The sequence below is a fragment of the Dasypus novemcinctus genome, chromosome 25 (genome assembly GCF_030445035.2).
Source record: "Dasypus novemcinctus isolate mDasNov1 chromosome 25, mDasNov1.1.hap2, whole genome shotgun sequence".
Classification (NCBI taxonomy): domain Eukaryota; kingdom Metazoa; phylum Chordata; class Mammalia; order Cingulata; family Dasypodidae; genus Dasypus; species Dasypus novemcinctus.
Genome location: NC_080697.1, coordinates 2284422 through 2297584, shown reverse-complemented (window position 1 = coordinate 2297584; position 13163 = coordinate 2284422). Strand labels below are relative to the sequence as shown.

The following is a 13163-nucleotide window of genomic DNA, read 5'->3' as shown; positions in this document are numbered from 1 at the left end:
AGTTGGTAATAACTCGTATGTTTGCAAAAGACAAGGAGACAGGCTGGCCACTCAGAACACGGAGTTCTGCATGTTAAGATTTACAGTTCTCTCTCTACTCACGACCTATCACCCATCGGGCACTTCTAACTGGATAAAAACTAGAAACTTGATCCCCTCTTGCTCCACCATGAACTGCAAAGTGCTACCAAATGGCTATTAATAAACTCTATTTCTGCCCAGGTCAAATCAGGCAAAGAGACCAGCCAGGAAGTCCCTTTTTTCTTGATTTTGAATGACTGAAATTCATATCCCCTTGTCCTGAGATAGGAGAAGTCAGACAAGAATTTCAACAAAATCTGCTATGGTTGGCTGAAAATGTCTTGTGTCTCCATTCCTTCCCACTGGTCACAGTTTGGCAAATCTCCTGTATGGGGGGGAAGGCACAGCTCCCGGCCTGGCCCTCCAGGGGGCACTGCCGGCCAGGACACTAGGCCCGGGTGCGGCAGTGAGGGGCTCCCAGGCCTTTTCCAGGAAGGGCTACCCTTCTTGGGCTGAGCGAGCACATGCGGGGCCTGAGGATGTTGGGGCCGTGGAACGGGTGCCCCGGCCACTCCCTGCAGAAAGCTGGGGACCCTGCAGCCCGCTGCTCCAGGCTGCCCTGAAGGAGCTCGGCCTGTGACCTGGGGGCAGCCACCCCCTCCAGTGGAGTCAAACCACGCCGCCCGAGGGCTGGGGCTGGGGTCAGCCAGGAGAGCGCAGGCGCAGGGCGGGGAGAGAGAGGGCGTCTGAGGAAGGCAGGCTCCCTTCGCAGCTTCCGGAACTTGCTCCGTTTTCACTCCGTTTGGGAGAAGGCCTTCAGTGTTCTCCTTCACCAGGAGCGCATGTCGGGTGCGGGTTTGAAAACCGTGCACCAGGCCCGCGCCCCGGCCGCAGCTCGCGCGTGGAGACCCTCTGCACAGAAGAGCAGAGCGGGCCCTCGGACGACGTACTCCCCAGGCGGCCCCTTCCCAGCCGACCCGGAACCGCAGCCCAGCACGTGCGACGAGCAGACTTCAGCGCCCAGGGCCCCAGGAGGCCCTCTGCGCGTCCACACGCGTAGAACCCTGCGGCCCCTACGCGCCCACCAAAGGCGCCAGCCCCACCGCCTGGGGGCACAGCCCAGCACCCACATGCCGCCTCACGTCCCTCACGGGCATCTCCACACCACACGACCCATTCAAGCCACGGGGCGTGGACGGGCACTGGGCGTGTGTGGTTGCCAGGCCCACCGCGGCCTCTAGGCGCCGGGCTGTCCCCTCCAGGCTGGCCCACTGCCCCCTCCTGTAACAGCGGGGTCCTCGGTGCCTGGCCACAAAGCCCCCGGCCCGGCCCTCCCTCCGTCCTGGCCGTCACCGCCCACCTAGGCTCATCGGCCTCTCATTCCCGTGAGGTCAGAAAAAGGCCCAGTTTTCTTGTCGGTTGTGTCTAAATAGAATACAAAATTAGGTGCTTGTAGGCCAAACTTCAGCTATTTACAGTTACACTTTATCGAATGCAAAGAGGATTTCAAGCAGCTTAGAAAGAAAAAGAAAACACGTGAGACAAGTGTTTAACATCAGAAGCGCCACGACACGGAGCGGGGTTTACGATGGGAAGGGGAGAGAATGACCCCTGCAGCCCAGACCCTGGCCCGCTCAGGGGCTCGGCGCGCACGCCCCGTCGGCACAGGCCCGCGTTCCAGCCGCAAGCACATGGGCACGGCGACCGCCAGGACTGGAGCCGAGGGCGAGGCTCGCGCCAGCTCCCGCGCGAGCGGGGTGCTCCCTGGGGCCGGAGCCCTGCTCGCCGCGCCGGGCACGACCGTGCACCCACAGACACGCGGGTGGCCGCTGCGGGCGTCAGAACGGCTCACCTGGGCGGCTCCTCCACTCCCACCTGCTCCTCTGAGGTCCACCCTTCCCAAGTCTACCTGCTCGCCTCACACCTGGGCCCGACTGCAGGGTCGGCGTCCTGCCCAGGCACCTGAACCCCACTTTCCAGCACAACCCGCCTGGGCAGGGCCTTCCCAAAGGGGCAGCCCCGCGGTCCTGGGGGTGCAGGGCTCCCCTGCTGAAGACAGGCCAGGCCAAAAGCCACCGCTGCCCTCTGCCACCCTGCTCCTTTACATAGAGGGAGGAGCGGGGCTGGGCAGGCAGCGGCCTGCGGAGAAGACAAGGGTAGGAGGGGAGAGAGAAGCATCTGCAAGAGAAACAGCCCTCAGCGCACACGGAAGTTCAAGCGGTGCCTGAATTTACGCACGTCTCCTGGATTTTCCATCTCAGTTCTGCCATAAACAAGCCTAGAAAGTCCTTCCCACTGAAGGGCCCGCTTTCTCCATCTGTAAATCGAGGGGTGCAAAGGCCTGGGGGTCCCCACCGCTGCCCTTCAGGAAGCAGAGTTGCCTTCCCACGTAGACCCCTCCTGCAACTCCAGCTCAACTCGCCCGCGGCCTGCTCCATGCCCCATGCTCTTCGGGGAGAAAGCAACACCTTGATGATGCCTGATTTGGACAAAACTGAGAGCCAACGATTCCCTCTGCTTAGGCCGACCCACCGCACGGTGTGTGCAGGAGCTGCCCAGGAACGGGGCGCCCCTGGCCCTTCCATCTTGGTGCGAATGCCACCTTCTCGGGCTTTCCTGACGTCCCCACTTAAACCGCACCAGCCCTGTCTTATCCCCTCTCCTTCCCTTGCTTTATTTTTCTCCATGGCCTCTCTCCCCATCTGAGAAAGGTTTCACTTATTTGCTTAATCTCTTCTCTCCTGACTAGAGCAGGGATGTTTGTCTATTTTCTTCACCATTCTATCTCCAGTTTCTAGAATAGTACTTGGCATACAGCAGAAGCCTAGTAAATATTATTACTTGAATGAATAAAAGCATGAAAAACAAATAAAATGAAGGAATAAATGAAAATCTTTTGTTATTTTGCTTTGGAGAATATGGGTGGTAAATGACACAGGACTGTCAAATTCTTATCTCAAAAAAGAAAGAAAAGCCATAGAATGGGAGATAATATTTGCAAAGAATATATCTCATAAGGGTTCAATATCCAGAATATATAAAGAGATCCTTCAACTCAACAATAAAAAGACAAACGACCCAATTAAAAGCATGGAAAAGGAACTTGAACCAAAATTTCTCCAAAAGAGATAAATAACTGTCCAATAAGCACCTGAAAAGATGTTTGACCTCATTAGCCATCAGGGAAGTGCAAACTGCAACCACAAGTGGATACCATTTCACACCCTCTGGAAGGGCTGCTATTTACAAAACGGAAAATAGCAAGTTGGTGGGAATATAAAGCGGGGCAGCCTCTGTGCAGGACAGCATGGTGGCTCCCCAGGGAGTTCACCGCAGAGCTACCTATGACCCGCAATCCCACTTCTAGGTGTGTACCCAAACAGACGCGAGCAAGGCTCCAACAGACACGGGCACGCCGATGTCCACAGCAGGGCCAGCAGCAGGTGCTGAAGGATGGAAGCAACGCAAGTGCGCGGCTGCAGGTGGAAGCTGAACAAACGTGGTATACAATACGAGAAATACTATTCGGCCACAAAGAAGAATGAGGTTCTGATGCATGCTACAACACGGAGACTTCCTGTTGAGCCAACTCTCAGACACCAAAGGACAGACTCGAATATCTAGAACAGGCAAATTCTACAGAGATGGAAAGGAGCGAGGGCTGACCAGGGCTGGGGACGGGACTGAGGGGTTTTCACTGAGGTGCAGTTTCTGTTTGGGAGGATGAAAACTTTTGGGAGTAGATAATGTGATGGTCACACAACGTTGTGCATGTAATTATTAAGTGTATTAACACACGTGTTGTTAGAATCCCCTCAAGAGCGCTCCCGGACCAGCTCAGGCGCCTCCGGCCGGCTCAGGCTCCAGGGAGAGGTGGACCTTCCCCAGTCTGCTTTCCAGGCCCTGTCCCCCTGTCAGGGTGGACCCCCCAGGGTCCCCAAGGAACGAGGCCCGGAAGCCGGAGCCCAGCCCCCGCTCAGGCCGTGGCTGGAGGGCGCAGATGGCGCAGAGGTGCAGGTGCACACGCGGGCTCCGGCACGGGCCAAACCACAGCCCCAAGCCTGCAGGCCCTGGAGGGGGGTCAGCTAAGGGGAATGGCTTTCTCCGAATATCAGTCCACCCCGACGGCCTGGGGGAGCAAGGAGAGCCCAGCTCCCAGGGCTGGAGGAAGCCGGAACTCACCGTTCTCCACCTGAGGGCACACCGGATTGGTGGACTTAGTTATAGTCCAAACTGTAGCCCTTTTTCCTAGGCTGGTGAGTATTCTCTTATTAGGTGTTATAGGCCCCATTTTGTAGTGGAGAAACCCAAGGCTCCAGGAAGTCAAAACCTGTAGTGGCATAAGTGGGGCTTGAGGCCCATCTCCAGGCCCCGGCGCCCGTGTCACACATTTGGCCCGTGGCTGCGCACCTGTTTGCACAGGCTGGATGCCTGGCCAAGCTAAATGTCACAAAGCATGCCTCAGCTAAGAAAAAACAAAATTCCAAGTAGCCCGAGACAAGCCTGCTCAGCTGACCTCTCGGCCTCTTGCTCTGTTGATTGAAATCCTATTCCTCGTCTGAGGGCGGCCCAAACCCCAGCTCCCCAGAGAGGCTTCTCTTCTGACCAGTGCCCTGGAACTCTGCGGCCTGGGGCCGCCCACGGGGTGTCCCCAGCTCTGCACACACAGGGCTCAGCAAATGCTGAGGTGTAGCCCGGGGCTCTGGCAGTGCCACCTGGGCAGGTGCCTGCAGGGCTCACTAAGTGCCAGCTGCCCTTCCCGCGGCAGGAAGGAACACAGATCCATTGCGCCAGAGCCGCCTTCACCTTCCTGAATCCGGCCAGGCGGCCAGACTCCTGACCAGGGCGGCGCAGCTCCTCCCAGCCTTCCCTGCCACACGCTCAGTCCTTCTGGGCTTCTGCCTCAGTTTCCTGATTTGGGATCCAGTTCCCCTGCTGTGCTACCAGCCCCTTCAGCCCCCGGCAGCGGGGGCTGCTCTCACTGGCTGCTGGGAAGGCTGGGTGTCCCCCGCAGCACAGGCCAGGCTCGTCCAGGCCCCCCCCCCCCAGCTTGGCCCTCATGGGGGGCACCGCTGCTCCTCGAGGCAGCCCAGAGTCCTCCCTCCACCACTGCAGGTGCAGGGGCCCCACCCCCCTCACCTGCACACGCGCACAAGCAGGAGGCGCCCCAGAAACCCGCTTGGATGAGCCAAGGCCGCACCACTTATTTCCACCAACTGCCCGGGAGGAAGCACCGAGCCCCCCTTTAATGCGGCCTCTATGGCAGGGGCCTGCGAGCCGAGGGGCGCGGCGGCCTCCCCGGGGCCACCAGGGACAGCGCGTCACGGGCCTCACCCAGGACCAGGCCGAATCCGGGGCACGCTTCCCACGCGTGGGTTTCCAGGCGGAGCTGTAGAGGCGGGCCCCCTCCGCCACGACCCCCTCCTCCACGGCCCCTTCCTCCATGCCCCCGCAGGTGCGTCCGCAGGTGCCCCGGCAGGTGCCTCCACAGGTGCTTCAGCAGGTGCCCCCACAGGTGCCTCCACAGGTGCCCCCGCAGGTGCCTCCACAGGTGCCTCGGCAGAGCCGCAGCCTCCTCCCGGGTCAGCAGAGGGGCGGCGGCCGGCAGAGGCGGCGAATCCTGCCGGCACAGGGACCCGGAGGCCGGGAGACTGGAGCCCGCAGGCCGCGTGTCCCTTTACACCACCCCAGGAGCGCCGCCAAGTCACAAGGCTCAAGAAAGTGCTGGAGAGCAAATCCTCTCCCACCTGGGGCTGGCTGGCCAGCAGGGACACCTCCATGGAGGACCCGTGTGGAGGCAGAGTTTCCAGAGGCGGCCAGCTCCTAGGAAGTCTGTGAAAGGGAAATTAGGGGAGGGGGTAACCCCGTGCAAGAGCGCGGCACGCCCTGTCCCCTGCCTCCCCCAGGCCCCCTCTGCAGCTGGTCACTCTCTGTCCCCTGCCTCCCCCGGGCCCCCTCTGCAGCTGGTCACTCTCTGTCCCCTGCCTCCCCCGGGCCCCCTCTGCAGCTGGCCACGCCCTGTCCCCTGCCTCCCCCAGGCCCCCTCTGCAGCTGGTCACTCTCTGTCCCCTGCCTCCCCCGGGCCCCCTCTGCAGCTGGCCACGCCCTGTCCCCTGCCTCCCCCGGGCCCCCTCTGCAGCTGGCCACGCCCTGTGCCCTGCCTTCCCCGGGCCCCCTCTGCAGCAGGTCACTCCCTGTCCCCTGACTTCCCCGGGCCCCCTCTGCAGCAGGTCACTCCCTGTCCCCTGCCTCCCCCGGGCCCCCTCTGCAGCTGGCCACGCCCTGTCCCCTGCCTCCCCCGGGCCCCCTCTGCAGCAGGTCACTCCCGTCCCCTGCCTCCCCCGGGCCCCCTCTGCAGCTGGTCACTCCCTGTCCCCTGCCTCCCCCCAGCCCCCTCTGCAGCTGGTCACTCCCTGTCCCCTTGCCTCGCCGGGCCATTCCTCTGAGGCAGGAATTACGACCAGGACTCCGTCATATACACACAGACCCCACGAACACCCCAACTGTGACGGCCCCCAGGACACGATCCGATGGACTGACCCCGCGCTGCCCGCGCCACCTGCACCGGACCCTCCCATCGCCCGCACAGAAGCCGGCGCCGCCTCCGCCCCCGCTCAGCTCTGCTCCCTCCTCGCGAAGCGCGTGTCCTGCTGTCTCGCACGCGGGCCCCCAGGGCACCCGCCTCTGGCCCCCCCGTGTCTTTCGCGCCCCCCCGGGGACTCGCACCTCCTTCCTTTCCACGAGCGTTACTCCCCCGGAACCCTGCGCGGGGCCGCCCCGGCTCGGGCCTCGTGTGCTGATGTCCAGTACCTGGAGGCGGGGCTGCAGGCCCTCGGCGCCCTGGTCAGCGCCGAGCAAGCACAGCCGGCCGCCCGCCGCGCTCCCCGCCCCGCGCCCTCAGCCCCGTCACCTCCCGGCTTTCAGTCCCCACCCGGGAGAAGGTTGAAATCTGGCCTGTTGGCGCCTGAGGGCCCCAAGGGAGGGAGGGGTCAGCGCGGGGCTGCGGCCCCGCCTCTGGCCGCCCTCCCGCCCCCGCCCGCCTCGGGCCTGCCCGTCCTCGTGGGCCCCCTCACCTGCTGCCCCCAGGTGCCTGAGAGCCCCCCCCCCGGGGCTGCTGGAGAAGGAAGCGGGAGGCGCCGCCTCCTCCCGGCAAGGAATGGGGGAGGGCCCGAGGCTCCCCCCGGGAAGGGGCGTCCCGCCCCCACCCCCGCCCCGGGCCCTCGCCCCCCCACCTGCAGAGCACACCGTGGGCCGCGGGGAGCACGTGCTGGCCCGGGGCGCCCCCCACGGGGGCCTGGAAAGTGCCTTAAGGCCCGGGACACACAGCCCAGACGCTGGGGGGGGGGGCCCAGCACCAGCCGCACTTCCTATTTTTAATTCTTCCCGTCAAGATTATTTTAAGAACCTCATGACCAAGGAGTGGTAAGCCCGTGGGTGGCTGGACCTGTCCTGGTTAGCGTTTGTCTGGACACCTGCTGGACGCGGCGCGTGCCCAGGCAGCAGGTGCTCGGGGCTGGGCAGCAGGAGCAGGCGCTGCCCTTGCGCCCCTGGCCACACCGCGCTCCCAGCTGTGCCCCCCCCCCCCCAGCAGTCCCTTGCAGGGCTGCACATGCAGCACCCTGCCCAGGGTGGCACCACCCCCCCAGGAAAGGCCTCAGGGGCCCTGAACGCCGGGCACTGGGCGGCCAGGTCAGGCCGTCAGCGGGCGCAGAAGCACAGCTGAGCCAGGCCTGCCCCCCCCCCCGCCCAGAAGCTGCCGGGCTTGGGGCAGCTGCCGGCCTCTAGAAGCCTTCGTCCCCTCGCTGGTACCTGGGCAATCCCTCGGAGGGCTGCGGTGGGCGCAGGGAGCGTGCGGCGAGGCCTCTGGGTTACTTTGGGCTCACCAGCCGAGGCGCTCTGTGCCTCCCCGCCACGACCCCTCGGGCCTGGCCTTCTCCTGCTCTTGAGGGGCTTCCACTTTCAAGGCCCAGGGCAGCCGCACGTCCACCTCGCAGCCTTCCTGGGGGCAATTCCTCTTCCTTTACGTCCGACAGGGCGAGAGGCTGGGGTCTGCCCTCGCTGACCTCCTTCACGGCCCAGCGCTCCCCTCACACGTCCTCTCCAGTGCTCAGGGCACTCTGCAGGGGTAGGGCTCCTTGTTTCCCAGAGGAGGAAACAGAGGCTCAGAGCGGCTCACCTGTCTGCCAAGTGGTGGAGGTGGACACAGCCCTCACCTTCCAGCCCCCTTATTAACGCTTGGAGAGTCTCTGGGGGCGTCTCATCAGCCTGAGCCCGTTCCGGGTTCCCTGAGGGCCCAGGTCTTACCTCACAGAAGTTTAAAACGACTAGTGACAGTAATTTACGAAGCAACAGTGCACCAAGCTGCGGGCACAGGGGCAGGGGCCGTCCACACCTACGGGCACGTAGCGGCATATACTTTGCAAGCAAAGGTATCCGACTTCGGTTTGTCCCGTGACTGCCTGGGGGCAGATGGGTGGAGAGGAAGCAGGTTTTTGTCAAGTCCTAACTGTCGACAGCGTGCCCAGGCATGCAGGCTGTGCCCGGGCAGGAGAGGCCCCAGCGAGGCAGGAAGGCAGGCGTGCGCGCGGCGGGCGGGGAAGCGGCGCTGACGCTGGCTCTAGCGAGGGGCACCAATGTGAGCACGCTGTCACTGCGCGAGCGTCGCCACGGGAAAGCAAGCAACCTGTCACATCAGTAACATGTACTATTTCAACTGACCAGGGCCGTTCAAACGTCAGCTCGTTTGTACACACTCGCACACACACGAGTCTGGGCACAGCAGAAAACAGCACCCTCCAGCCGGGTACCTGAGGAAGCGTAAGTGAGGGGAGCATTTACAAGCATGTGGGAGCAGGTGAAGGGCCCCCAAGGGATGGTGAAGCACCTGGGCAGGTGGAGAGAGGGCCAGTACCGACCGAGGATCTTGGGGGGAGGAGGGTGCAGAGACTGTGCCAAGAATGGCAGCAAAATAACGGCCCCAAAGATGGCCACGTTCTAATTCCCAGAACCTGTGAGGCTGTTCCTTTACAGCCCTGCTCCCTGCAGCTGGGAGGATGTCACTTGTCTTAGTCAGCCAAAGGGGTGCAGATGCAGAATACCAGAAATCTGCTGGCTTTTATTAAGGGCATTTATTTGGGGTAGGAGATTACAGATACCAAGTCAGAAAGCCCAAGTTACTTCCCTCATCAACGTCTATTGTCACATCTTGGAGCAAGACGGCTGCCGACGGCTGCGAGGGCTCAGGCTTCCTGCGTTCCTCCCTTCCAGGGTCTCGCTTCTCTCTGGGCTCAAGGTTCCTCTCTTCCCAGGGCTTGCTTCTTTCTGGGCTCAGGGTTCATCTCATCCCAGGGCTTGCTTCTCTTTCTCCTGTGAGCTTACTTCCCAGGGTTCCAGCTTAAAACTTAAGCATCAAACTCCAACATTAAAATTCCAACATCAAAAACCCTCCACTCTGTCCTTTGCCTTTTATCTGTGAGTCCCTACCCACCAAGGGGCAGGGACTCAACACCCTAATGACGTGGCCCGATCAGAGCCCTAGTCATAACTCAGTCATGCCCCGGTACAGACCAGATCACAAACATAATCCAGTGTCTATTTTTGGAATTCCTAACTATATCTGCTACATTACTTTACGCTGTAATCCCTGAAGCTGTGAGGATGTTACTTTATGTCCTAATCCCTGAACCTGTGAAGATGGACGTCACATTACGTGGCAAAGGAGAACAGTGGTGGCTTAGGGAGTTAAGGTTGCTGGTCAGCCAACCTTAAAATAAGGATGTTATTCCAGATTATTTCCAAACAATTGAACAGTTACCCTAGGCCTCATCTCCAGCTATTTGTTGTCACTTTGGAGCGGGGCACTCCATCATCACCCCCTCTCACTGCTGCCTTTGTCCTCACTGTGGTTATCCCGATGTGCCCAATATAACCCAGTATAATCACAAGGGTCCTTTACAGGGGAAAGGGAAGCTGACGAGTGCTAGAGAGATGGCAGAGCGATGGCTGTGAAGACAGAGGAGGAGGCCAAAGCCAAGCAGTACAGGAAACTGTAGATACTAGAACAGGCAAGGAAACAGACTCGCCCCTAGAGACTCCAGAAAGGAAGACACCCTGCCGACACCTGGATTTTCCCAGTGAGAGCTGAGTCGAGCTTCTGACCTATAGGCCTAGGAGATAATGGTTTTTTTCCTTTTTTTAATAAAATGTCAATGGAATATATCATTCATATATTCACAAACAATAAGTATATAGTAAAAGTTGTGAACTTGCAAAACAACATGCGTGTCACCATACAGGGATCACATTTGCCTGGTCTTAAGCCACTAAGCTTGTTGTAGCAGCAGTGCAAAGTGAACATGCCAATAGAGTCGATGGCCGGGAGAGCTATCTGCAGGGCCACCAGAGCGCGCGATCCCGGAAACCTGCAGGGGCACCTCGGAGAGGCAGGGCCTCAGACCTCCTCCCACTTCCCATCTTCCACCAGGCTTCCCACGGCTGGACCAACAGGAGTCAGAGGCTCAGAGAAGCAAGAAGAGTGCAGAGAGCGCTCGACCTGCGGGAGGAGAGGAGACATGCACACCCCTCCCCCCACCCCGTTACTCTGTTGTCCCCATCAAGGTAAACTCTGCTCCTGTGAGTCAGAAAATCCCGCTATGACTTGATTCTGGACCGAGGAGAAATGGGAATTTTTCTCTTTTTTTTTCAAGTGTTCTAGTTATAGTAGCAAATAATTTCTCTAGGTCATGATTGGCATCAGAACCAAAACCTGCTCCAGGTTGGAAGCCAGTTTGACAAAACCTTCCTGCAACTGACAAGAAGATCAGAACCCAGGGCGTGCAAAGCAAGGAGCTCCTGCATCCTGGCCTTCGAGACCCTCTGGCCTGGCCAGGAAGCCTTGGAAGTACTTTGTACTATTCCCCAGATAACCTACAACAGTCCACATCCAGTCAAGTCTAGTAAGTAACTATTTGGAAAGCCAAGGTTTTTGACTCTAACGTACCTGAAGGGTGACACCAGGATCAGAGTCTTCCCTCCAGGCTGGCCATTGATTCTTTCCACTCAGAGGTAAAGGGACAATCTGGTGGGTGACAAAGGGGCAAGCTCTACGCCCAGACATCCATGCGTGGATGAAGAATTACCATGAGAAGGGTTTCGGGTCAGAGTGCCCAAGAGTATGACTACAAAGCAGAGGCATGCCAGAGACCTGCTCGGGCCCCTGGGTGAAGACAGACCTGCGTGGGTGTGTGGGTGGGGTCCCCTGGGGAGTCCAGGGCGCTGAATCTGTCTTCTTCTACATTAACTGCACTTTCCTCTTGTCCTCTGACCTGGCTGGGTATTCCCACCCCAGGAGAGACACAGGACAGTCGCCTCCGACATGCAGAGGATGGCGACCTAGAGCTGTCCTGAGAAGGCAGCAGTACCTCTCACATCTCAAAGTGGACCCGCCTCAACAGCACCCCAAATGAGAGCCAGGGAGTATCCTTGGACCTCGGGGCAACCCTACTAGTGGGAAGGAAAGGTTTAATCCCCTAAAGTGGCAGGCAGGAGCTTCAGTCCTGATTATTCTATCTGCAAAGGGTTCTACCCAATGAGTACAAAAAAGACATTATCGCCCCTATTTTTAGAAGAATAAATGAAAGCTAAGAGGGGTTGGAAGACTTGCCCAAGACACACAACTAATAAATGCACTCCCTGTTCTGATCCACGTCCAAGCCCTCTCGATGACACTGGCCTAGAACTTGGAAGACTAAGTGCTTGGGGAATTCTTCCCAAAGGAATAAGAAACCTGCCTGTCCCCAGATCCTGGAGGCATACTGAGTCACAGGAAGCCCATTAAAGAGTTAAAAATTGGGGAGTGATGTCATCGATATGACAACATAAGACATCTCATGAAATAGCCTCCCCAGAGACTTAGTAAGTAAAGGATAAAACCCACCTGTGTAGAACTCTGGAGGATGGTAGAGAATGAAGAAGAACTCCACAAATTCTGAATCGAAGAAAAAGAAACATGTTAGGGAGGAAATTTCCATCCAGGACCCAGTGGTCCACTCCCTTCCCCCTCACTCGGTCCCGCACGGCATGAGACCACCCAGAGGCAGCGGCCTGCGTCCCTCCCACGGTAGGCAGAGAGGATAGACCCACCCACAGCAGCAAGTCAGAACCCTGCACCTGCTCAGGCACAGGGACCCAGGGCTGCAGAGCCCAGGACAGAATACAAGCCACTGAGGAGGGCTGCAGACAAAAGGGCCCCCAGGGGAAAGGAAAAAAGAGAGACCACAATAGAACTGCTGGCACAACTCTGTGGCCTCACTCAACCTAGTTTCAGTTGGCTGGACAACCTAATCACAAAGCATACTTTTCTGAAGTGACCTACCTATCTGGATTGACCCATTGTCTCCCCAGGGCAGGATAACCCCAAAGGGGAAGAAACCAGAGGCAGAAAAGTCCAACAGAGGTATTAAAAAAAAAAAAAAAAAGGTTAAACTGACCTTCTGCAACACAGGATGGTCCCAGAACTGAATAAGGAAAATGGGCACTGAGTGGAGGAGAGAATTTAAAGAAATCATAGGAGCTGGGGAGAAAATTCTGCACAGAAACAAAAAGAACAGGGGAAATGGATGTGGGTAGACAGGACTGGGCTCCTGTCCACCATACTGGAGGTCCAGGGTTTGATGCCCAGGGCCTCCTGGTGAGGGCAGGCTGACACGCAGTGAGCTGGCCCGTGTGGAGTGCCGGCCCCTGCGGGAATGAGGCCCCATGCAGGAGAGCTGCCCTGCGTGGGAATGCTGCCGCACACAGGAAAAGCCACCCAGCACAGGAGTGCCAGCTGATGCAGAGACCTGGTGCAGCAAGATGACGCAGCAAGAGACACAGAGAAAATAAGAAGATGTAGCAGAACAGCGGGGCTGAGATGGCACAAGAAATTAATCACCTCTCTCCCACTGTGGAAGGTCCCAGGATCGGTTCCCAGAGCTGCCTAATGAGAATACGAGCAGAAGCAGAAGAACACACAGTGAATGGACATAGAGAGCAGGCAATGGGGGGATGGGGGGGGCGGGGAATAAATATAAATCTTTAAAAACCAACCAACCAACAAACAAATAGAACAGATTAAGATTCCCAGAGAAGGAACAGAGGAAATG

At 58.8% G+C, this 13163-nt stretch overlaps 1 protein-coding gene and 1 long non-coding RNA gene across 5 annotated transcripts in view; both read right to left on the bottom strand.

Annotated features, from left to right (window-relative positions):
- Positions 1-6972, bottom strand: part of LPIN1 (lipin 1) — a 140882-nt gene extending 133910 nt beyond the window's left edge. Inside the window, exon 1 of one of the 4 annotated variants that reach the window (XR_011647448.1) lies at positions 5356-5538. Coding sequence is in view for 1 of the 4 variants with exons in the window: in XM_004453782.4 (XP_004453839.2) it covers positions 5356-5466 (111 nt within the window). In the remaining 3 variants the exon portion in view is untranslated. Of the gene's footprint in view, positions 1-5355; positions 5539-6747 lie in introns of those variants that run through there. The other 3 variants (XM_058287863.2, XM_058287866.1, XM_004453782.4) reach the window with 3 other exon arrangements.
- A 2162-nt stretch (positions 6973-9134) lies between these two features.
- On the bottom strand, positions 9135-11101 carry LOC131276004 (uncharacterized). The gene is made up of 2 exons (XR_009183476.1): positions 11021-11101; positions 9135-9421 (listed from the first exon to the last, which is right to left on the bottom strand). It is a non-coding gene; the product is annotated as an uncharacterized lncRNA (long non-coding RNA).
- Positions 11102-13163: the final 2062 nt, after the last annotated feature.